Here is a 26,677-nt window from a genome sequence, read left to right on the forward strand (position 1 = left end):
AGAAACAGTCTGCTATTTTTTATACTCCTTGGTGAAAAACTGTTTATCTTGGTTTCACTCCTTAATATGATATAGGAAAATTTAAAATATACTAAAGTTTTAGGATGAACTACAGGCAGAAATGGTTTTGAGAACATGAATAAACTCAGAAAGGGAGAAGAAATTAAATTTAAAGAGAAAGACCTAGAAAAAAGAAGAAAAAAAGATGACAGTAAAGTAGGAAAAAGTATATTGGTGAAATAAAATGTTTGAGGGGCTATTAAGAATATCATTCAAAATATAGGAGGAGGAACCCATGTTTAAGCTAAGGACAAATATTTTTACTTTAGTGAGTAGTCAAAAGGTTAATGAACAGAAAAAGACTGTGGTGATCCATAATAAGGAAATATCAGAAACAAATTGAAACAGAAAAAAAAAAACAGATATAAAGATAGACCCTAAAGGTCTTGAGAATAGAGTACAAGAAAAAGTACAAGGCTGTTGAAACCACAAAACTTGGGAGAAGAAATGAAAGAGTGATCCTCAAATGTTAAAAAAAAAAAAAAAAAAAAAAGTGACAGGCAAAAGGAATGTGTTCAGGATAAAATCTCAGTACTTAAGGAGCTTTCATAATGAATAAAATATGGTAATAATATAAAAAGCATATATTTGAAATATGTTGTTGACATAGCACCAGTCAGAAAAGAAAGTGATAAAAAGGAGAGTGAATTAGAGCATTTGAAGACTTTTTGGAAGAATTCCAATTGTCTGAAAAATGAAATCAAAGAGGTTCAGAGACAGTAAAGGGAGGAGAAAGCTGAGGGGAGCTATTTTTTGTGCCCAAGGTAATATTGTGCCCAAGATATATATACATATATCTATTTAACAGACTAGACAAGATAAGAGGAAAAAATATAACACACCTAATTCCAGTTATTTTTATATATTCTAAATCAATAATTCTTGGGAATATTTAATATAGTATTTTTGATGTCAAATATTATATTTTAAATTGTTTTTATTCTCAGTCTATCAAAGGTTAATGTGGGGCAGTGATTTTCTGAATTGTAAATTGTGTTACTTGGGGGAAATTGCAGATTTTCCTGTGTTTTAGTCAAGATCATATTGATAATTATTTTAAGCTACAATTTTACAAAAGTTATTTTTCTTATTCAGTCACTCATCTAATCCCCCAAAACAGTGCAATTGAAAAAGATAACTCTTTTTGAAAGTTCTTTATGTACTTTAGAGGAAAGGCCTAATTATGCATATCTTAGTCTAAGTTATAGTCATTTAAGATCTGTGTTTGCAAGAAAAAAATGAAATAATACCAACATGTTTAAATATTTTTTTCAAATTAAATGATAAATTTATCTTTATCTTAGAAATCACACATTTCTGAAATTGCCAGAGTGGTTTACTGGCATGGTTTGTGACTACAGAAGGATCCAAATTATAATCCCATCTTAATCAGTTTTATCCCACTAGTTACTCCAACACTCTGTAAACCAGCAACTATTTCAATGCTCTCTAATCCTGCTCTACACCGTCAAAGGTTTGCCTTTCATTATCTGGTTAATTGTCCTATTTTAGCCAAGAGGAAGATCAGTCCACTGTTCGTTTTTAATTATTTGCTTTTTTAGAAAATCAGATGTGTGTGTCTACTTCATTGCTGCATCAATTATTTTGGGTAAATCCTAATCGTGTAATTTTAAACTTGAAGTCCAGATACCTATCATACTCACTTATTGTAGTGGCCTTGAAAACTTAGCAAATATTAATGATTGTGTAAAAATATAAATTGTGTGATTATTTTTGAATTCATATTAAATGTCAAACACGCTTTTAGTGACAAAATGTAGTTTTATATAACTTGTGACATATATATACACTTTGAAATGATGCCATTTCCGTTTGACTGTCAGAGGTCAGAATAGTCCTTTTTAACATTATAATGCTTGTAAAATTCTAAAATATTCAGATAGTTGCAGAATCTACCGGCCATATTACACAGAAAATTTTGAACATTCTTCAGAGTATTATTGATTTTAATTTTCAGAAGAAATTACAACTATAGAACCGCTTTCTGACTTTTAATTGTTTTAGACCTCAGACTTTTATAAGTCTAACTTCCCACTTCTAACAAGTTTTATACTGTAGTTGGAGAGGAATCAAGAAGTCATGATATTCTCTATACTTCTAATAGCAACTGATGTGAAGCCTGTTAAATTGTTATGTCTCATATAACATTATCTTTTTTTGTTTATCTCCAGGATTATTATACAAATATTACCATGGAAAATTAACTATAACAATGACATGAAATTTTACTTGTTTTGTTAATGTTTAAATAGGCAGGGGGATCATCACATTTGTATAACAATTATTCCTGCTGGCATAAATATGTATGACAAGAAAAAAATTGACTTAATAACAGATCGATATAATAAATATTAAATTAACTTAATTTTCATAAAGCCTATAGAAAATCTTTACACATTTCATTTTGATTGCCAGTCCTTTCTACAAATATATCTAGGTTGACCAGTTGTTCTAGTGCAGTACCTTGGTTAGGGCTGCAATTCTCTGAGCCAGTTCAGCCTCTACTTCAGGCAAGGTTTCAGCCTTTCTCATGGTCTGCTGCAACTTTTGTTCAGCTAGCTCAAGACGTTCTTGTAACTGTCTGTTTTTCTCTTCCATCTGAAATGGGAATGGGAGCAGAGACACTTAAAGAGTCAGAGTTTGGATAGCAAACACCAGTCGCCAGGGGCTTTGTACTTCAGCCATGATTCTAGATTTAAATCAGCCACTACCACACCTAAATGTGCAAAGTATCGATTGTTGTCTTGTTTTCATATATTGCTTATCTGTTTCCTTCATAAATTTCAGCACATTAAAACAATGCAAAAGCTCTTACCACTGGCAGCAAAAAGGAAAGAAATTACTCATGAGTATACATTTTAACAAAGGGAATATAGCTCAGTACTAAGACATCAGATATATCACCATAGCAAAATATTGAAAAGCATGGTATTTAGACTGGAGTGGGAGAGGTAATGTAGCATGATGATCCAGGCTCTAGAGATATTGACAAACATTTTCTGTAACAGGTCAGATAGTAAAAATGTTAGGCCTCGTGTATCATATGGCCTCAATCGCAAATACTCAACTGTGTTGTAGCACAAAAACAGTCATAGACAATGATTAAATGATTGGGCATGGCTGTCTTCCAATAAGACTTTATTAACAAGAGCAGGCAACCAACCAGCTTTGGCCCACGGCTATAGTTTTCCTGTTTCTGCTCTAGAGCCCAATAAACTTAGTATTCCATTATCGGCTCTGGTGTTTAGTAGATGTATGATCTTGGGAAAGTCTAACTGTCTCTGAACTGTAGTGTCTTTACTATAGTAATGCTACCTAATTCATAGGTGGTGGTTAGAATTGAGTGAGGTAATACATGAAAACTGTTTAGCACAGATTCTGGCTCATGCCTATATGAAAAGTAAATCAGAGTCATTATTTGTATTATTATTAAGATAAATAATTTATCTTTCTAGAAAGTAAATTTCACACTGAAAATCGTATTTGTTTTGCTAGAGAATTTCAAATTTTAGAGAATGATTACTCAAACATCTGTCAAGAAGTACCCTATTTTATTTACTCCTTGTTTTGTGAGAATGATGAGAACACATGGACCAGAAAAAAACCAAGACAGAGATACTGAACCTGCCGTAGGATAGCTTCTTTATTTGCTAACTCATTTTCTAGTTTATCATTCATGTCATGTATGGAGGTAGATTCTCTCTGAGCACTGAGGTAACGCTTTTCAAGGGTTGTAATTCTTTCTTCCATATCTTCCTTTTGTGCCATGGCCTACAATTAAAATAATTTTAAAAAAGCAAATCAGATTCTCAGATTGTTTAATTATTGTCTTGTTAGTTAAATAAAAAAGAAACATAAAAACTATTGCATTCTTGAAGTAAATACTCATTCCTTTCTTTTCATTGAACGAATGTGAGATTGCAGGTGCATGCTCCCAACTTAGCTGTCAGAATTATTTTTGTATCTTCAGTTAACCAAAAGCTTTCTGCTGTCTAAGAATGCAATGGAGTAGCTTTTGAAACTGTCTACTGTAGAACTGGCATTCTTGTAAGACAAGTGGCAGATAAATTAGTTCACTATGCAGTAAAATTAAGTATAATTATGAGTAGAGTTGTAAATCATAAAATTGTTAAAATGGTGGCTACAGTTCTAAATTGTAAAGCAATCTTCAAATAGATTACAAATACCATCCGTATTCTTACCTTTACATTAAGAAAGAGGAACTCTGTGGTTAAAAGGGCAGGCCAAAAAAAAAAATAGTACATTTGGATCTTATTTACAAGTTTACCAACTGATTTAGAAACTTAGCCATTTACCTAGTTATATATGTTTCAATTACATAAGAGTTTAAAGAAGTCCATGAACACATAAATATAGGAAAAAATCAAGTTCAAGTGGAGAAAATCATGGCATTGATAATATTTTAAACAGTAATTTTTAAATAATCGAATTTATAGATAGTACTATGGAGATAATTTTACCTTACTCACAGCTTACATGGAAATTTACTGGTAGTTAGATAACCTACTTTATTGACAAGATGTTGGGGGAAAATCAAGTGCAGAAGTGAGGCTCATTGGCCTGGAATGGTTTCCTGAGAATGTGGGAAGCTTCTTTGTATAAGGGTCCTGGAATTGAGGAAATGGCTATAGTTTCCATATCTTATTATCCAGAATCATTTCATCACCTATTCTTAATCAGTGCCTTTGTCACTCTCTTACAGGGTCCAGAGCCAGTCCTGTCACATATAATAATCAGATAAGCAGACAGCCTTTCTTCCAATTTTCTTTCCTTTTTTTTTTCAGATGATAACTCTAATGAAAGGATAGGTTGAATAAAAAGTAAAATAGGAATAAAATAGGCAATGTCCTAATCTAATATAATAGCAAGACATAAATTTTGTTTAAATAAAGAGAGAAAATACCAGAAGTAGTGGATAAAAGGGTTGAAATTAAGAATTTCAGGGAAATGGGATAAAAACTTGAAGTGAGATGCTGTGTGTGTTTATATACGTACCATATTTATACGTGCCATTATTTGACTTTGAAAATTTTTGTATATACATAAAATTAAAATTAATTAAAAAGTAATAGATCAGCCAGAGGTGATGGCTCACACCTGTAATCCCAGCATTTTGGGAGGCCACGGTGGGCAGATCTCTTGAAGTCAGGAGTTCAAGACCAGCTTGCCTGCCTAACATGGTGAAACCCCGTCTCCACTAAAAATACAAAAAAAATTAGCTGGGCGTCATGGTGCATGCCTGTAATCCCAGCTACTCAGAGAGGCTGAGGCCTGAGAATTGCTTGAACCTGGGAGGTGGAGGTTGCAGTGAGCCGAGACTGCACCACTGCACTCCAGCCTAGGCCACAGGGCAAGACTCCATTTCAAGAAAAAAAAAAAAAAAAAAGTAATAGCTCCACCATGAAACTCATCATGTTGCCCCTAGTCTCCTGCTCACCCACAAGTTAGCTCTCTCTCTTGTATTTTTTGTCTTTTATTCGCCTTACTTTTCCTCCACGCTACTGCCCGAGAGATATTTCTAAATGATCATATTGCTTTTTGGTTTCAATACTTTTATTTCTTCCCCTCCATCTTCAGGGTAAAATCTGAGCTACAAAGCCTAGAAAAAAAGTGGTTTTGTGACCTGATACTTCCTTACTTCAGTGTATTGGGGCTAATAACATCCCCACAAAATTCGTGTCCACTCTGAACCTGTGAATGTGACCTTATGTGCAAATAGGATTTTGTTGACATAATCAAGTTAAGATGAGGTCACACAGGATTAGGATAGGCCCTAAATCCAATGACTAGTGTTTTTATAAGGAGGGGATTTGGGGACAAAGAGATATACGGGGAAGAAGGCGGAAGTCAGTCAGAGAATGGAGTTATAAGGAGTTGTACTGCTACCAGCCAAGAATGCCAATGATTACCAGTAACCATTAGAAGCTAGATGGGATGAAGAAGAAATCTCACTAGAGCCTTCAGAGAGAATATGGCCCTGCTGAAACACTGATTTCAGACTTAAAGCCACTAAAACAGTGAGTGACTAAATTGTGGTTGTTTTAAGCCATCCAGTTTGTGGCAATCTGTTATGGCAGCTTTACAAAACTAATGCACTCTGTGACATCATGTCTACCTGGAATGTGCTCTGTCTTTTTTGTCTGGCTCAATCCTACTGACCATCAAGACCCAGCCAAAAGCTACTTGATTAATTATGTTGACATTAAAGTGCAAACATAAAAATTTAAATTTAATCTATGAATTCAGCAAAAATTAGCCCCACTAATTTTTAAGAAATATTATATACATACCCCTAGATTTTAGGTATCCCAAATAATGCCTACTATTTAAAAAGATTTTTATTTTCACTTTTGACTTTTTCTACTTTACATATTTTTTTATCTCAATGATGGTAGAGTTTTTATCTTAGAGGATCTTTTCAGAGTGCTTAATATTGTATTCCGTCAGTTTCATTTGCAAACAGAACTCTGGGAAAATTTTGTGGCCTGAAGAGAAAAGTCTAAAGCTAACCTGTATAAATAAACTTCTTACTAAATTTTAACAGCAATAAAATCAATAAAAGGCAAACACGCATTTCTCAAGAACGTGAGCACTGAAGTAGTATATACTTGCTCCAAATGCTAGTTTGGGACACTTATTAACTCTGTTATAAGGGATCAATATTGGTCACCTTTTCTGTGCTTCACCTTCTTCATACATTGTGTGGGTTGAGATTCTAACATGTAGCACATAGCATTGTTGTTAAGAATCAGGAAGTGCTTTGTATGGTGTCTCATGTAGAAAACACCCTCAATAAATAATAGCTGTTATTTATTATTAATTACTATTATGTACACAATTAGATGATCTCACTCTATGACATAGATTACATGCAGGAATTTTTGCATTTTGTAATTTTGGTACTGCATTTTTTGATTCAGTGATTCATGTGGAAGATTCAATTTTTAACTGCAGGCTATGTTGCCAAAAATAAACTGGATTTACAAGTCAGAGAAATAGCTTTTCCCTCTGTCATTTGAAAAATTCTAAAAGAGGAAGCTTTTTCTAGTCCCTAAAACTTGCTACTTACAAAAAAATGAGAAAAAATAAAGATTCAATGATCTCTTGACCTGAAGTTCATGTATAAATTGGATTTTGTTCATATTTAATAAATATAACTCTCTGGTAATTTAGATCTATTAAAGTGAAAAATATAACTACATGTTTCAGATAATAGAAAAGGCAACACTGAGATGTATTTAATTCATTTAATCACATAGTGAAATTCTGAAGAACTGTTAATAGGAAGTTGGAAATACAAGATGGTTTTATTCACAAAAAAAAGTAATTAAAATACTCCACTGAAAATTTTAGCTACTGGCACAGCTATGTATTTGATATATCATTATCCATACACAATTAATAATCCTTTTGATTAAAAACTGGAGAGATAATCCATTTGTATGAGATTGTCTGTTTTTCTAATTTGAGTGCTGTGTCTAGCTTTAATCCAACTCACGTATTCTTCGTAGGTCAAAATCAATTTAAGGAGTTTTGTTTGAAGACAAAATGTAAAATGAAAGTAAATTTTGGATAGCTTTCTTTTCTGACAAAGAAAAATTACAAAAGTATATTCCGAAGCCATCAGTGGAACACATTTATAAATTAGATTGGTGCAAAACTAATTGCAGTGTTTGCTATTCAAAGTAATAGTTAATTTTAGATACCTTAGAATGTCCTTACATGCAAAGCAAATTATCTTTCCGTTTTTCATTATATGGTTGTTTTTTCTTATTTCCTAATTTTTACTCAATTATTACAACAAACATTTATTACCTGTACAATTTATAAATCATACTATGCTAGCAATGCTATAGGAGTATCAAGAAAAAGGAGCTTATTTTTTTCTACTAGGAAACTTGCAATCCGTGGCTTATGCCTATAATTGCAGCCCACTGGGAGGATGAGATGGGAGGATTGCTTGAACCAGGAATTTGAGACCGGCCTGAACAACATAGTGGGACCCTTTCTCTAAAAAAAACACAAAAGTTTTCCAGACATTGTGACGTGTGCCCTGTAGTCTTAGCTACTCCAAAGGCTGAGGTGAGAAGTTGCTTGAGCCTAGGAGTTCGAGGTTGCAGTGAGCTGAAAACACTACTGCACTTCAGCCTGGACAACAGAGCAAGACTCTTTCTCTAAAATAAATAAATAATATTTTTAAAGAATAATTAAGAAAAGGAAAAGAAACTTGCAATCCAGTTGACTCTGTGTGACCATAACCCAGAAAAATATTATTCAGGAAAATAAAAGCTTTAAGTGCTAAGTAATTTGTTTTTTAAGTACGTGATTTTCACATCTTCCTTCTTCTTGAAAAAGAGATCCAAATATTGATTATTTAGAGGACAGTTATACTGTAGCTGCATTTTAAGAGAGTTGCTATCACTGAATTATTTATTATGCTGTGTTGATTTTGGAAGCAGTTCATAGTGGAAGAAGCACAGGTTTTGAAGCCATGCTGATCTTATTTCTCTTCCGTGCTGCCGAGGAGGGAACTACATAGACCTTTGGCAAGTTACTTTACCTCACTGAACCTTATGGGTCTCATCTGAGAAAAATGGAGGTAATGATTAGCATTGCCCCTTTTGCCAGTTGTGAGGAATTTGAGAATTTCCATATAATACACCTGTAATAGTTTTCACATGTGACTCGTCCTTAAAAAATCCTTCATAAACCATGGGCCTGGGTCTTGAGACCTGAATATTTCAGAATTTATTTAGCTTTCACAGTGCTGTGTGTGTGTGTGTGTGTGTGTGTGTGCGTGTGTATACCAAAAAAAAAAAGTGATGCATCCAGTAACTCAGGCTGAGTGTAGGCCCTTTCACAGGTTTCATCAACGCCATCAGTTCCTACAGTCTTGCACCTGGCACTTTACACTTTTCCATTGCCAGCATGGCTCTGAAAACATTTGTGTTTGCAACCTCCCTTCAAAGGTGGATGATGAGAGATATTCTTTTCTCAGGAAACTCTTCTAAAATATATACGTAGAAACGATGGGGCTGATAAGAGTAGTTGTATTTTAAAATAATTCCACATGAAAGGAGAACGTTTTGCCCATTAGAATGGATTCTTAATAAAAGAACACCTGGCATCATAGGAGTGACATTTTCCATCTGACTGGGTGTTTTGTCACCTACATTCAGAGGCTATTAGTATCAAGGAGTTATTTTTAAATAGGCAGTAAGAAAATGGGAGTTGGATGTTGGGCCTTACCTGTAAGTGATGCTGGATTAGATAAGCATTAATAGAGCAATGAGTACTAAAATGAAAGGAAATCATCTAAATCTCCAGAACCAAGAGAATGGAGACGGAGAGAATGAACAACAGATCAAGAAGTGAGCCCGGTGATTTGATAGCCAGAAATCCTAGTAATTCCTTAACAGTGATACAGAAGAGGGGTTAAACCGCCTTTACTTTATGAATTCTCTGAGTTTGAATTGTGGGGAGTAGTGAAGACAAGAGATGCATCCATGAACTATTAATTCATAAAAAGTTGTATCATTATCTGTGCTGCAGTGGAGCAGTCTACCACTTCATGATTCATCTATCTCTTTTTTGTTTTGTTTTGTTTTGCTAGCAGGCATTGTCGTAGTACATATTCTGGTATCATTCACACATTCTGATATTTACTTATAAATATCTATTCTTTTGGCAAAGATTTTTTGAGTGCCTATTATACAATAAAGAGCTGCGCAGGTTCTCTGAAGACAGCAGTGAACAAAACAAGAAAAAAATCCTAGCCCTTATAGATGTTTACGGATAGTTGGGGAGGGAGGCATATGATAACCAAGTATATCAGTAAAATATACATTGTGTCAGGTGATAGAAAGTCCTGTGGGATAAGCAAACAAAAGAAGAAGGAGAGTGTATATGTGTAAATAACAAGGTCAGGGGACATTTCACTGAGAAAACAACATGGAACAAAAGGCAGAGAGAAAAGAAAATGTAACAAAACAGGTCTGGCTTGCTTACGAGGTCACTCCAGTTGAGCAGAGCATGTTAGGATGAGACAGTAGATGATCTCCAAGAGGTCAGAAAGGTGGTAGCAGAGAGACTGTACATGGCTTGTAGACCACTGTACGGGTTTTGATAATAGTGTAAGTAGAATAGGTAGTCATTGAAAAGTTATAAGCAGAAAAGTGACATGAACTGACTTATAGGCAGGCTGCTCAAGCTGCTGTGTTGAGCACAGACTGAGATGAGCTGAACGCATGAGCAGGAAGACCAGGGAACAGACGACCATTGAAATAATCCAGTGAGAGAAAGTGATTGTGTAGAAAAAGAAAAAGCCATGAAGATTCTGAGAAGAGGTCCCATTATGAATATTTTGAAATTGTAAATAACAGGATTTACTGCTGAATCAAACCAAGTGTGTGAGGCGAGAGATCTTAAGGACAACTTCAAGATTTTTGGCCTGAGCAACAATAATAATGGATAAGGATACATATGTAACTAACCTGCACATTGCGCACATGTACCCTAAAACCTAAAGTATAATAATAATAAATAAATAAAATAAAATAAAATAAAATAAAAATAATGGATAAGGAAGACTGCAGGAGGGTCTGGTTTGTTGAGAAAATATCAAGAAAAGAGTTTGAAAATACTAATTTTGAGATATCCCTTAGTGACTGAGAGAGAAACATCTGGAAATCAGGAAAGAAGGACAAGCTGGAGATATTAATTGGGAATCCTAAGATGATGGTGGCTTTTGGAGCCATGAGACTGCAGAAATTCACCAGGGAAATAAAGGTAGGTAGAGAAGGGAAGACACTCCAAGATGGGGGAGGAGAAATAGAAGCAGTAAAGGAGCCTGCGATGAGGTAAGCAAGTAAATACGGATGAAAACCACGAGAGGATAATGTGCTATTAGCCCAGTGAAGAAGTTCTCTGGAAAATGGATCAAGTGCTTCAGAAGACTGAGAATCGAACCTTGGATTCAGTAACATGGAGGTCAGTAATGACTTTTATGAGAAGAGTTTTGGTGGAACAGTCAGGGAAATGTAAGATACAATTGGCTTATGAGAGAATGGGAAGAAAAGAATTGGGCACATAGAATAGGGCCAACTTGATGAACAACTAGTGATATACAAAAGATATTTTTAAAAGAGAAAAATACATTTAAAAGAATATGTAAAAACAGAAAAGGCAAAAAGTCAGAAAACGCAATTTCCACAAATATAATTTTCTTTTTAGTTGTGACTGAAAAGGTGAAAAAGTGAAAAGATTCTAAACTTTCACCTTAGCAGGTAAAATGATTTGACAGTGTTACAAATTAAACATCTCCTAGTATTTTTTGTAGTAACTTAAAGTACTCTCTTCACTTGATATTAGCCAAGAGACTGAGAAATGACTAAAGTACTCATTTTTTTAAGTAGAAAAAGGGATGTTATGTCTAACAGGAATTTAATATATAGACAAAGAAAGGTTATGTTATACATATGTGTGTATATGTATATTAACAGAGATACATTCACCTTCATGACACAAAACCAAAATAAGCAATGGAACAATTTAAAATATTTTTGTAGTATTCCTATATACTAAGAGTATAGCAATTCATGATTCATACACATATCTAGAGTTATTTAAAATTAAAAGCTTACATTTAAAAAATTTTATTAACAGCTTCAGAATGTCTTTGTTATATCTGACCCTTGATAGCACAAATTTCTTTCCATATATATTTAAAACACTCATGAAGTAAACTATGTTTGCCCTGTTGAACAAGTTTCATAACTAATGTAATGCATGCCAAAGTATGGTCTTTTGAGAAGTAAAAAGTGTATGGTCATTATGGGAAATTATGGAAACAGTATCTCAGAAGCAGCATTCAGAAATCAAATACTGAAAGTGGCATGAATCACTTACCTCCCTAATATCCCTTTGATACTTGGTGTTCATTTCTTCTGTTTTAATGAGATCCTTTCTTGCTGTCTCTGCTTCCTGTTCCACCTCTCCCACTCGGGAAGAAAGGGCTGCTAAACGTTCTTTCATCTGGGCCATTTCATAGTTTTGCTTTTCAAGCAATTCTTGTAGTTCAACTATTTGACTAGTTTCATCGGTTGAGTCTATAGAACCATTGGACAAACGCTGCAGAAATAGAAAAAGAAATGGCACTTAAGAATTTTCATCTTTAATTTAAAATTTAAAATAAACTTAAATTAAACTGACACTGCTTTCATACTGAGAAATAAGAAATTCTGAAAAGAACTAGTTTTGCCGAAAAACTAAGTTTCTAAGGAAACTGTTAATTGACATTAAAATATGAAGGTAGATCAGTAATTTTCAAACAGTTTAATAGATGTATTTGAAATGGAAACTATGCTATGCTCTCTCTATGTATAAAACATACCATAAAACACAGATGTTTCCTAAACATTTAAGTGTCAGCTACTATTTTATCAATTAGATATATAATTTATTATTAATTTACAATACTATAACACCACACATTATTTTTAATTAATAGGTAAGGACCTATAAGGTGTGCAATTTTAAAATTTTTCTTCAAGATCCCTTGTAAATTTTTAAGTTTTATTTTCAATAATGCCCAGAAGAATAACTTACCAAATATTTTTTATCAAAGATTATTCCTGCTGTGAATCCGACCTAGCTGGAACAAGTATATAGTATAGAAAAGTTTTTATTTATATATTGCTATTAACATAAAATCATGTGTGCACACAACTCACAGGAAGGAGGCTGAAAGGGGTTAAATATTTTGAGAGCTGATTTTTCTTTTTTCCAAAAGGACTGCTTAGAAACCAGGGTTTTCTGAAAGTATGTCTTCAGAAGTATGCCCTACAGCTAAAGTCCAAAATATATAAACAACTCAAACAACTCAATAGAAAGAAAATAAATCCCCAGATTAAGAAACAGGGAAGAGACATGAATAAACATTTCCCAAAAGAAGACATACAGATGACCAGCAGATACATGAAAAAATGCTCAATACCAACAACGCATAAGGAAAATGCAAATTAAAACCAAAATGAGATATCACTTCATACCTGTTAGAACGGCTATTAGCAAAAAGCCAATAAGTGTTGGTAAGAGAATAAGAATGTGGTAAAATGGAACCCTTGTACACTACTAGTAAAAATGTAAATTAGTATAGCCACTACAGAAAAAGGTATGAGAGTTCCTCAAAAAATCAAAATTATCATATGATCCAGAAATCTCACTTCTGGGTATATAACCAAAGGAATTGAAATCAGTGTGTGGAAGAGATATCTGCACTCTCATGTTCAATGCAGAATTATTTACAATAGCCAAGAAACGGAATCAACCTAAGTGTCTATCAACGGATGAATGGATAAAAGCCAGTGTGGCATACATACACAATGAAATCCTATTCAGTTTCTAAGAAGAAGGAAATTCTATCATTTGTGACAACATGGATGAGCCTGGAGGACATTATTCTAAGTGAAATAAGCCAGGCATAGAAAGACAAATACTTCTTCACCTCGCTTATCTGTAGAATCTAAAAAAGTCAAACTCATAGAAGTTGATAGAAGAATGGTGGTTGCCAGAGGCTGGAAAAAAAGGATAGCTGTGATGAGTTAATGGGAGATGTTAGTCAAAGAGGAAAATAATTCAATTATACAGTAAGAATAATGGTCTATTACACAGCATGACAACTACAGTTAATAATAAATAATACATTGCTAGAAGAGTAGATTTTAAGTGCTCTCACCACAAAAATGATGTGAGTGATGGATATATTAACTTGATTGAATCATTCCACATTGTATACATATATCAACACATTACATTGTATCTCACAAATATGTACATTTATTATTTGTCAATTAAAAATTAAAAGGCCTGGTGTTGTGGCTCACTCTTTTAATCCCAGTGCTTTGGGAGGCTGAGGCAGGAGACTGCTTGAGGTGATGAATTTGAGACCAGCCTGGGTGACATAGCAAGGCCTCATTCTAGAAAAAAAAAAAAAAAAATAGTGTGGTGGCATGCACCTGTAGTGCTAGCTGCTCAAGAGGCTGAGGCAAAAGGATGGCTTGAGCCTAGGAGTTTGAGGCTGTAGTGAGCCATGATCATGCCACAGCACTCCAGAATGGGCAACAGAGCCTTACAGCCTTTAAATAAATAAATAAATAAATAAATAAATAAATAAATAAGAAAAGAAAAGAAAGTACGGGCTGTATGCGGTGGCTCGCTCTTGTAATCCCAGTATTTTGGGAAGCCGGGGTGGGAGGATCACTTGAGGCCAGGAGTTTGAGACCTGCCTGGGCAACATGGGGAGACTCCATCTCTAAAAAATAGAAAAATTAGCCAGGTGTTGTGGCACACACCCATAGTCCCAGCATCTAGAGAGGCAGAGGTGGGCAGGTTGCTTAAGCCCAGAAGGTCCAGGTTGTAGTGAGCCATGATGGCATTAGCGCACTCCAGCCTGGGTGAAAGAGCGGGGCTCTGACCAATAGTAATAATAATAGTAACAATAATAATAATAAATAAATAAAAGTATGCTCCTCAGCCTAGCTACGTTGGAGAAGTTTTGTAGTGAGGACAGTGCAGCAATTTGGAAGAAATAACTAAGAGAAAAAGAACATAAGTAGAAACAGAAAGTATGGACAGAAAATACAGAAAGTACAGTCATTTCTGCTCATGTTTTAAGCACTTGTTTAAAAACATGAATTTGTTTCAACATGATAGATATATTAGAAAACAATTTCAATGTAATGCAAATTTTTTTTAATATGCAATTTTGTTCCTGAGAAGCACTGGCTAAATACAGAAAACCACACCTGGCTGAAACAAGCCACATAGGAACACATAAAATGCACACATGCCCATTCCTCAAATATCTAAAACTGACCTCAATGCCCCATGTACCTCATAAATTTGCCCATCGACACCTGTGTTACAACTTTCTGATTTCAGATACCTTTCCTTCTACCACTTCACAAGAAATGAAAGCCTTTAAGTCTTCTAACACTTCCACAAGCAAACTTCAGCTCTTTCTCGGGGGAAAAAAAATACTTATCACTGTATTTGTGCAATTTCCAACTATTTAACAGGTGTAAAACTGTGCTACCATTTTATTAGCTTTTTTACTTTTATTTTAATGTGATACTGATAAAGTTTTTAGTGTTGTGTCATAAACTTCATTACCCCCTTAAGCCCTGTGTTTTTTTATTGCACAATATTGCATAGCTCATGATATTTAGGAATGCAAATGACACATAGAGCAGAATGGACTATAGAAGAATGAGAAGAACAGAAAGCATCATAAAAGCAGTGAGAAAGATAAAACACAGAGAAAGGAAATGCAGGCAAATGGCAAGAAGTACTGTAAGTCCAATAACCTAATACAATGTGAGAGTGTGGAGAAATAGCTGAGCGAATCAAAATTAAAAGAGAGGAGAAAGATAGAGACAATTGCCTTTTTAAAGTTGACTAGAGGAATTTCTCAGTGTGAGAAGGTAGAAGTTCTAATAAATCTTACACTGGTCTAGTTACTTGTAGACTGTATACAAGATTTGAAGATATTTAAAATTATGGCAAAACCCCTCTAAAATCAGTTATCATACCTCAGTTATCTCAGATTTGGAAATAACTGACTGGCAATTGGCTCCACCCTTCTTTCCTAATCCAGATCTTGGGTGCTGCCTCATGATTATAAACTAGCCTTTCTGAGTTCAGTGTACAGATAGTTGTGTACTATAGAAGTTCACAATTCCCTCCCTCTAAGAGCAATTCCCAGAGAAATGTTCAGCTCTGATCCTTCAACCAGCAACATTTCCAGCAGAAAGGGGAATAGAGACTCTAAAGGGAGATGTGATTAATGAACTGCAGTACGCACTCCAACATTCCCACATATTCGTAACAGCACTTACCCCTTTTATTAAATAGTTTGGCACCCAAAATACAGTAGTTCTATGTTCAGATATGGAATGATATCTTCAAAGAATTAGGTCTGTAGATTCAACTTGTATCTTAACAGATAATTTAGTAACCAACAGGGATTCCTTGGAAATAACGTTTACATACTATAAATAAAAGTACAATGCAATCATACTAAATAATTAAATTCAAAAACACTTCTTAAAAATAGAAGAAACTATTGTATTCTTGGGGTAAACAAATATAACTTGATATGTTTGTACAATGAAAACAAACATATTACTGATCTCTCCAATAAAATGAATGAATCACAAAAACATTAAGCTGAGAAATAGAAGCTATATACAAAAGAGTACATAATGTGTGATTCAATTTATTTGAAATTCTAGAAAAGATCATTCTAATCTATAATGGCAGGAAAACAGATTGGTTGTTGCCTGGACTGGGAGTTGGAATGGGGGAGGTGGGGTTGAAATCAAGGGGGCATGCGAGCACTTCTAAGGTTTATGGGGATGTTCTTTATCTTGATTTGGGTGTTTACGGAGGCACATATATTTATCAAAATTGACAGAATTGTGCACTTAAATTGTATGTTACTTGTACATTAATAAATTTGCTTAAAAACCTTGAAAAATAAATTTTTATTTTGAAAAATGTTTAATAGAATTGAAAAATCATATTTAAGATCCTAGAGCTCTAAAGAATTTTGGAGAAACTGAGACTCAGGTAATCACATAGAGGTGATCTGAATTAAAATGCAGAACTTTTATTCCCAGTTCAGTTAATTTACCCTTTACCATATTGCCTCTAATCAGAACACATAAATCAACAGGATAAAATTATACATGATGCATGGTATAGGCATGTACCAAGCAGGTACCAAGCATCCATACACCATTTTATATATATATATATATATCACTCACACACCCCCAGCCCCAGACAACCACTAACTACTTTCTGTCATACAGATTCGCTGTTCTGGACTTTTCACAGAAGTAGAGTCGCTGAACATGTGTTCTTTCGTGACTAGTTTTATGCACTGAGCATGATGTTTTTGAATTTCATTCAATATTTCATATATATATATAATATTGGTAAATATTTATTCAGTGCAAATGAACGATATTTATTTTCTAATTTGAAAAATGTTTTTTTCCAATTCTGTGCACCTGCGCTCCATTAAAATCTTGTTAATGAACTTAACAAGAAAATTGCATACTTTTAAATGGGCTCAAGGTAAGAGAAATTGAATTAACTATAGATAGTAATCAGGCAATTAAAATAAAACACTTTTAAAATGTTAACTTTTTAAATTCCATTAAGCAGTAAATGTTCACTGCATAGTCTTTATGCTACTGTGTTGGGATTACCCATGAGAAGATTTTAAAATTCTCAATTTTTATTCTGTAGTGTTTATGAAACCTGTATTTGTAGAAAATATATAATCTTTTATTTATTCTCATTACTTTAAATATATTGTAGGGTGAGCTTACTGTGTGTCTTAATAATATCAGAATAAAAAGTCATATTAAAACTGTGATTTATATCTTAGAAAAAGATATTGTTTTTGTTCCAAACCACTGTTAACTTGACTTACCTTTAAAATAAATTGTGGCACTTTAATTTAAATGACAAATGGCTGTATTAAAAGTAAATACTTATTTTAAGCAGCTTTATTGGCATATAATTTACACGCCATAAAATGCACCCTTTAAACATAAAAAGTTCAGTGGAGTTTAGTATACTTACAGGGTTGTGCAACTATCAACATAAGTTAATCTCACATTTTTTCACCCTTAGTGGATATCTCATAATTATGAGCAATCACTCACACACCCCCAGCCCCAGACAACCACTAACTACTTTCTGTCATACAGATTTGCTGTTCTGGACTTTTCACAGAAGTGGAGTTGCTGAACATGCGTTCTTTCATGACTAGTTTTATGCACTGAGCATGATGTTTTTGAATTTCATTCAAGTACTGTAGCATGTTATCCATAACTCATTTCTACATTGATGAATAGTATTCAATCATGGGGATATATTACATGTTATTTATATATTCATCAGTTGAGGGACATTAACATTGTGTCCACCTTTTGGCTACTATAAATAACTGCCGTGAACTTTTGTGTATAAGTCTTTATATGGACAAATGTTTTCAGTTCTCTTCGATCGATTCCTAGAGTAGAATTGCCGGACCATATGAAAATTCTATCTTTAACATGTTGAGGAAATGTTTTCCAAAGTGGTTGCACCATTGTACATTCCTACCAGCAATGTATGAGAGTTCTAATTTTCCACATCTTCACCAAAACTTATTATTGTCTATCTTTTTATTTCATCTATTCTAGTGGGTGCAAAGTGATATTTCCTTGTGGTTTGGATTTGCATTTCCTAATAACTAATGAAGTTGGACATCTTTTCATGTACTTATTGTTCATTTGTATATCTTATTTGGAGAAATGTCTATTTAAATTATTTGCCTTCATATTAATCGATTTACATGTATTTTTATTGTTGATTTACATGAATTATTTACATATATTTTGATTCAAGTATTTTATGAAACATATGGCTTGAAAATAGCTTTTCTGTATTCTGTAGGCTATCTTTTCACTTTCTTTCATGATGGTATTCTTTGAATTTCAAATGTTTTTAATTTTAAGAAAGTCCAGTTTATCATATTTTTTTCTTTATGGCTTGGGCTATTGGTGTCATTTCTAAAATATCAATCTCCAACAGAAGGTCATAAAGATTTTCAATTTTTTAAAGCAGTACAAGTATGTATTTGAAATTATTAATGATCAAATGCAATGAAGTCTCATGTTAAATTTTAAAATATATATTTATATTTACTCATTCATCAATATTTATTAAGCACTTACTTTGGTGTCAGGTGGAAGATAATAAGTTTTTGAATGTTTTAAAAGGTGATAATACATTTCTGACATCAAGGCAATTCTATCAAGCAAAGAAGTAATACACAAATAAGCAAGTATATGCATTGCAATAAAGTATTATCATAAAGTTTTATTTTGCTTCATATTTATGTGTGGGAGCAGAGAGCAGAGAATATCTTTGTGATATTCTTTGAGTTGGGTCTTGAAAGATGAGTTATTATATTTCAAGTAAAGGAAAGGAGGGGAGTACTTACTCGAGGAACAGAAAATAACATGAGCAAAGGGAGGGGGACATCCCTGAAGAATAATTGTAAGTCATCCTGTATGCAGAGCAGAAAACATGTGCTATAAGGAAATGGTAAAATATGAGACTTGAAAGGGAGGGCCAGCATAGATTACGGTGGCCTTTGTTTTTCCATACTGAATAGAATAAACTTTGGGTACCAGATAGAATGACAAGGCGCCATCAAAGGTGTTTTAACAGGGAAGTAACATGTAAAACTGTGGAAGTAAACTGTTACTCTCTCATCATAAACCCTGTAATTCAGATAAAGCCATTCCTATCTGTAATGGACAATTTTTGCTTGTTTGTTCAATATCCTCACAGCTAGGGTTGCCAGATGAAATATAGGATGTACAGTTAGATTTGAATTTTCAATAAACAATGAAAAACTTGAGTGTAATGATGTCACATGCAGTATTTGGGTCAAGCTTATACTAGGGTAATTGATTATGAAAAGAAAGCATTGAGCTAAAACCTGCAATACAAGCATAAATCATGCAGTTATCTGGCAGAGGAAACAGAAAGATCAAAGACAAAGCGACACAAGTAGGTTTAGGATTTTCAAGGAGACCAGTGCAGCTAGAATGGACTGGACTACATAAAGCAAGAGGGTGGGAGTGGATATAGATGGAAATATGATGTGTGTTCTTGAGATCATTTTAAGACTGGCTTTTGCTCAAGGTGATATGAAAACTATAGGAAGGTGTTGAGCACAGGAGTGACATGATTTCACTTACATTTTCAATGGATTCCTCAGTCCTCTTATAAAAGACAGGACAAAAAAAAAAGGAATTTAAGAAAATGAATTAAGAGGTGAAAGATTACGTTGGCTTAGACCAGGGTAATAGGACTAAAGGTTATAAAAGGGGTCATATTCTTTGAATGGATTGAATATGATATGTGACAAAAAGCATAGACTCAAGGATGACAGCAAGATTTGTAGTCTTCGATTAGAAAGATGGAGTTGCTATTTTTTGAGAAGAGAAAATCTGTAGGAGAAGCAGATTTGTGGTTAGGATGGGGCAAAATCATGGACTGGGTTTTGAAAACAAAGTTTGAAATGACTAATTAGATGTCAAAATAAAGGTGTCAGGCAAGCTATTGTATAAGCCCACAGTAAAGAGTAGTGAGTATATGGATGCTTTCTGCAAGCAGTTATAACATTGGATGAGATCAGATCACCTGTGGAGTGAAGTAGGGGGTCGTCAAAGATGACTAATAATGTCTTTGTAGAACTCTCTTCAATTGTTACTTTATCAGAAAGGTCTTTCACCCCTGCCATATTATATATTTACAACATATGTTTGTTGTCTTTCTCACCTACCAAAATAATATTCCTAAAATTTTTATCTCTATTAAAAGTTTAAATCTTAACTTATATATTATTGTACATTCAACTGCAATACAATTTTCCTACTTGGCTGTCAAACAGACTTTCCAAACTCAATATGTTTAAAACCTGTGTTCAGAAAGTGCTTCTGCCCCAAATATGTTTTGCCTTAATTCATCCCCAACTCAATTAGTGAGAACTTCAGTTTTTCACTTTCTCCAAAAACAGTGGAGTCATCCTTGAGTTCTCTCCTTTTCTCCCATCTTTTATACAATCTATGAGAAAAACTTGCTGGCTTTCTTTTCACGAAATATGTGAATGTGACCCACTGTCATGACCTCCACCATTGTCACCCTTGTCTGGGTCATCTACTTTCCTTTGAATTACTGTAATAATCTTGTAACTGGTTCTTTTTTTCTAACCTTGTTTCTTATTTTCATTCTTATAGCAGTCAGACTGATTCATGGTGATCCTGTTACATTGCAGTTAAGTGAATATTCCCATGATTAATGTTAATAATTATAAGAAATATAAAAAACGGCTAGGTCCCACATTACAGCATGAAATAAACATGTTAATGATTGATAGAGAAAAACATCCATCTGTCAAATTCTTAATCTGTATAGTTTGAAGAGATGAGAAGTGTGTATATTGAGTTTATTTTGTGTATATTGAGTTTATTTTTTTCTTTAGAGAAAGTCATCAAATTGAAAGCTTTCAAATGTTTTGTTGCTATTGTTGTTGTTCATCTATAAAATACAGAATTAACACTAGAGTGAATCTTTCTTCCTGGATGAATTACCAAGTAGTCCTTTTAGATGTGTAAATATAAGTCAAGTAGGCTCCCACATCCCAAGGAAGAATATTTAATAGAACCCTGACAAAAAGTGTCTCTTCTACTGTGTCTTGATATTAAGAGAGTGGAGGAGGAAGATATTTGACATAATTACCAGGAAACTTCAGGAAGGAGAGGAAAAAACAGATTGCTCCCCTTTCAATTGTGAAGTTCAATGTTTTTCTTAATTCTCAGGTAGACTGACAATTGACTAGATCACAAGGAGTACCAAGAGTCCACAAAGAGAACTTACCATGAGGGAAGTAAGAGTATGAACTTGAACTATGGTCCAACACCCAGTGGTGGTTCTGGCATGGAATCTGGAAGACCTTCCTGGCTCAGCCATCTTGATGAATTTGGGAACATGAGTATGAACCTAAACTTCAACTGGTAAAACTTGGAGAATGGAAAATTCTTCCTGAAGAATCACTTTGGTAGAGGTTGTCACTACTGCTGGTGGAACTTCCAAACTAGGCCATTTATTGGCATAGGATGGTTTAATTTGGCCTGTATGACAGTGGGTTATTGCAATGGTGCATGGATGGTGTTTGATTTTGAGGGAACACTTGTTTCAAAAGTGATACTTTGAGGGCTAACAACATGCAATAGCAGCTTTAAAAAAATTTATTCACTTGTTACTTTATCACATTTTCCAGTTATCTTTTCATGAATTGTAAACAAACAAACAACAAAAACAAACAATCAAACAAAAAAATTCCTTTTTGGTCTGATCAAGTTTTGAAAGTTTTTAGATAACTTAGACAGAACAACATTGGCCCCAAGAGGCTGGTACCAGACTTACTGTTATTTGGATTACTTGGGCTCTCATATATTTTAGATAGTCAAAAAAGAGCTCAACTTACCGGTATCCAGGTCACAAAAATTATGTATGTAAAGGATTAATGGTAGGCATAGAAATAATGAACACTAATCAAGTACAATAGAGTTTAATTTCTTTTCTGTTTTTAAAAATTTCAATTCTGTCAGAGAATCATGCATACAAAAAAAAAAAATCAAGTTGTTTATCCCTAGGAAAAGAAAAATAGTTCCAAAAGAATATGTGCCATCATTCTCAGCAAACTAACACAGGAACGAAAAACCAAACACCGCATGTGCTCAGTTATAAGTGGAAGTTGAACAACGAGAACACATGGACACAGGGAGGGGAACGTCACACACCGGGGCCTGTCGGGGTGTTGGGGGCAAGGGGAGGGAGAGCATTAGGACAAATACCTAACGCATGTGGGGCTTAAAACCTAGATGACAGGTTGATAGGTGCAGCAAACCACCAGGGCACATGTATGTCTATGTAACAAACATGCATATTCTGCATGTGCCCCAGAAGTTAAAGTAAAAAAAAAAAAAATCTGTCAATGAAATCCACTACTTTTCAAAGATGAGTATATTGTATTCTGATAATACTTCTTAGCAAACTTGTAAATGAAATTTCAAACCTGATAAAAGCTATCTACAAGTTACTATGATAAGCATCACATTAATGAATAGCATTATTATTAAAGTCTACACTTTTACAAGCTTTATAAGTCTTGGACAATAATAATAAATGAAAACTGAAAAGGAAGAGAAGAGAAAATTAAATCCTCCCAATCTGTGTAATTACTTAGAAGATACCAAGAGTATAGCAAACTCTTAGAACTAATAGGTTTGCAAGTTTGCTGTAATCCATATCAGTATTGGAAAATCAATAGCATCTTTATATGCCAGTATTAATTTATTAGGAAAAACATATAAAGGAGATAATGATCACAGTAACTATAAATGCCTAGAAATAAATCTAATCATCTATAAGATCTCTATGGGAAAATTAAACACTTTTATTGAAGAACATAAAATCATACATAAATGAATGGAGACATAAGCCATATGTACACATGGTAAAACAATATACAATAGAGGTGATAACCTCCCGAAGTTAATTTATTAATTTAAGCAATTGCAGTAAAAATCTTGTTGGGGCACAGAAAACGATTCCCCCAAATATGACTTTGGCTTGTTGAGGGCTTTGAAAACTGAAAGGCCTCAGAAATAACCCTTAGAACCAAGATCTCTCTCTGACCTTCCTCTCCTCCCTTTCTCTCTCTCTCTCTCTGGAATTTCCTTATCTGACTAAAAACACTTCTTTCCACAAGGAATGTAGTTGTCTTAAGATTCCCCTCTTCAGGGATCCTGTCAGATTAATCACTAGAGAAGAGAAGAAATTGGGAGTCGTCATGCCAAGACAGATTTATCATCTGTTCTTCACAGGACAGCTCCCAGAGATTACTCAGGGGACTTAATCTGCATAATAAAACAATATTTGTTCCTGCACAGTCTTTCCCCTTACTTTCCTTTAATTTGTCAGTCCCACCCAGCTTCCAAAAAGAATCATTTGCAAAATGTCTGCCTCCTGAATCCATACATATCTCTTATGTCAAGAATATTTAAGCATCAGCCCTCTGGCCCCTCTTCCAGTCTAATACATTGTAAATGGCAGTTATGTCCATATGCATGTTAAAATAAGTTTTGTGTGCCTTTTTTCATATTAATCTGCCATCCCTCAATTCATTTTCAGCAAACCTTTGGAGGGTGGAAGAAAATTTTCTCCTTGGCCCCTACAACCTCAACAGGGTTGAAAAATGGAATTTGAAAAGTTGATATTATACTTAAGCTCTAAGAATCAAGATTTATAAAGTTAATCATTAAAACAGTGTGATATTTATTTCTTATTCTTGAACACGTATTAAGTGTTCATCATGTTCTAGGAACTATTCTAGGTACCTGAGATTCATCAGGAATAAAACAAGGATCCTAACCTTTATGGAAGTTATTCTCTAACTGGGCTGGCAGACAATACATTACAGACATTATAAATAAGTAAAGCATATAAACACATACTGTGTTATAATACATTACTATGTTAGAATATGTTATGACATTTGAACAAAGGCTGGATGGAAGTGGGAAAGTTAGCCATGTATCTGGAGGAAAGGCATTTCAGACAAAGGAAAGAGGAAGTCAAAAGTCAACAGGAGGCCACTGTGGCTGGGGTGGATTTGGAGATGAAGTCAGAAGATAAAGACAGTGAGATTTATGTAGAGCCTTGTGTAAGTGGAAAGAAGTTGCAGAATTTTGAGCAGATGATGGATGTGTTCAGATATATGTTTTAAAACATCACTCTTGTATCAAAATATCACATGAACCATATAAATATGCATAATTAGAATATATCCGTAGACATTTTTTAAAAATGAAAATGAACAGATTACTCTGATTCATGCTGTTTTAAAAATAGACTGGAGATGGCCCATGGGAGAAGCAGAAAGACCTCATAAAAGGTGATTGATTACAATAATTCAGCTGAGAGATGACAGTGGTTCAAAATAGAGTGATCAATGTAAGTGGTAGGATTCTGGATATATTTTGAAGGTAGAGTAAATCAAATTTCTTTATAGTTGGATGGGAGGTGTGAGACATAGGGAGGATGTGAGAGTAATTCCAAATTCTTTAGCTTGAGCAACTGGAAAGGCAAAGTTTTCATCATGTAAACTGGAGATGATGGATCAAATTTTGTAAGGGGGGATATCAAATAGGTAAGTTTTTGATATTTTAAGTGTGCAATGTCTTTTAGATATACAAGTGGAGATGTTCAATTGTGGCTGGATATATGCGTTTGGTTGTAGGGTCTGAACTAGAGGTAAAGATTCATAAATTATTAGCATATGAATAGGATGAGATTGATTGGAATCATGGAGAGAGTGTAGGTAGAGAACATGTGGAGGGCTGAGCCCTGGGGTGAAGAAAGAAAGAGAAGAAGAGAAGAAACTGGGAGTTGTCATGCCAAGACAAACTTATCATCTGTTCTTCAGAGGACAGATGCTCCAACATTAAGAAGTCAGAGGGAGGAAAATAGATGGAGATGTAGCCACTGGTAAGTAAGAGGAAAACAACGTAGTTTCCTGTAATGCAAGTGAAGAAAGTATATGAAGGAAGAAAACTATTAACTACGTCATATACTGCTGAGACATCAACTATAGCAAGGCCTGAGAATTGGCCTTGTATTTAGCAATAAAAATTTAGTGATGACTATAGCAGGAGTGGCTTCTGTGCTATGGTGGGGCAAAACCTTATTGAAGTAGGTTTGTAAAGGAATTTAAAATGTGGGGCCAAAAGATAATTTTTTTAAGTTAGGGAAACTTTGTATATTATAAGAATACAGTAGACCATGGGTGCCCACACTCCAGGCCATGGACATGTACTGGTCTGTGGCCTGTTTGGGACCAGACTTCTCAGTAGGAGGTAAATGGGTGAGCAAAGCTTGATCTGTATCTACAACCGCTCCCTATCGCTTGCATTACCATCTGAGCTCTACTTTCTGTAAGATCAGTGGCAGCATTAGGTTCACAAAGGACTGTGAACCCTATTGTGAACTGTCCATGTGAGGGATCTAGGTTGTGCACTCCTTATGAGGATCTAATGCCTGATTATCTGTCACTGTCAGATGGGATCATCTAGTTGCAGGAAAACAAGCTCAGAGCTCCCACTGATTCTACATTATGTTGAGTTGTATAACTATTTCATTATATATTTCAATGTAATAATTTAAATACAGTGCAAAATAAATGTAATGTGCTTGAGTCATCCTGAAACCATCCCCAACCACACCCCTAGTTGGTGGAAAAATTGTCTTCCACAAAACTGGTTCCTGTTGCCAAAAACTTTGGGGACCATTGGAGTAGACAAAGAAAAGAAAATGATGGCAAAGGAAAGAGCAGTAAATTTTGCTGGGGAAATATACTTGATTAAATGTTTGCTGAAGACATTACACACGGTGTAACAAAGTTTTCTTTGACTAGGCTTTTTTGAAATTTTTGTAAGCCTCATGCTCAGTCTAATAAACTCTTCCCTCCTCTTAGAAACATGGACAGGTTTAAGACTTTGCTCAAAGTAAATAATCTTATATTTTTAAATCCATAAAATCAGGTAGTTTTTATGCTGCCTTTTCCCTCCATAGTTCACATTTATTCTTTACTTACTTGTTACCTGTTTATCTCTGATCCCCCTGTTCATGAGCTACATTGCTTTGAGCAATTGATCCTTGCTCTGCAAACCTCACAGGGTTGTTGTTACAGAGATCAAATAAAACAACTCACGTAAAGGACTTTATACTGGTTACTTATCTCATTCTTAAAGACCCGTGGCCCCTTTGTTAATGAGTTTTCAAGACAAGTTTGAAAAATAATTTGGCTAACTTTAAAGGTTAAGCACCAGCATTCCTTAATTCCATATTAAGGCATATCCTGTAGAATTCTCATTCTGGC

The 26,677-nt window shown here is 34.3% G+C and overlaps 1 protein-coding gene across 21 annotated transcripts in view; it reads right to left on the reverse strand.

The window, feature by feature from the left end:
* PPFIA2 (PTPRF interacting protein alpha 2) overlaps positions 1-26,677 on the reverse strand; it is a 493,309-nt gene that overhangs the window by 116,134 nt on the left and 350,498 nt on the right. For all 21 annotated transcript variants that reach the window (XM_063711635.1, NM_001133874.1, XM_063711647.1 and 18 more), the window contains 3 exon segments: positions 12,010-12,231; positions 3,706-3,852; positions 2,545-2,679 (listed from right to left, as the gene is read on the reverse strand). In XM_063711635.1, the coding sequence (XP_063567705.1) occupies positions 2,545-2,679; positions 3,706-3,852; positions 12,010-12,231 (504 nt within the window).

Source organism: Pongo abelii, chromosome 10, assembly GCF_028885655.2.
Source record: "Pongo abelii isolate AG06213 chromosome 10, NHGRI_mPonAbe1-v2.0_pri, whole genome shotgun sequence".
Lineage (NCBI taxonomy): Eukaryota > Metazoa > Chordata > Mammalia > Primates > Hominidae > Pongo > Pongo abelii.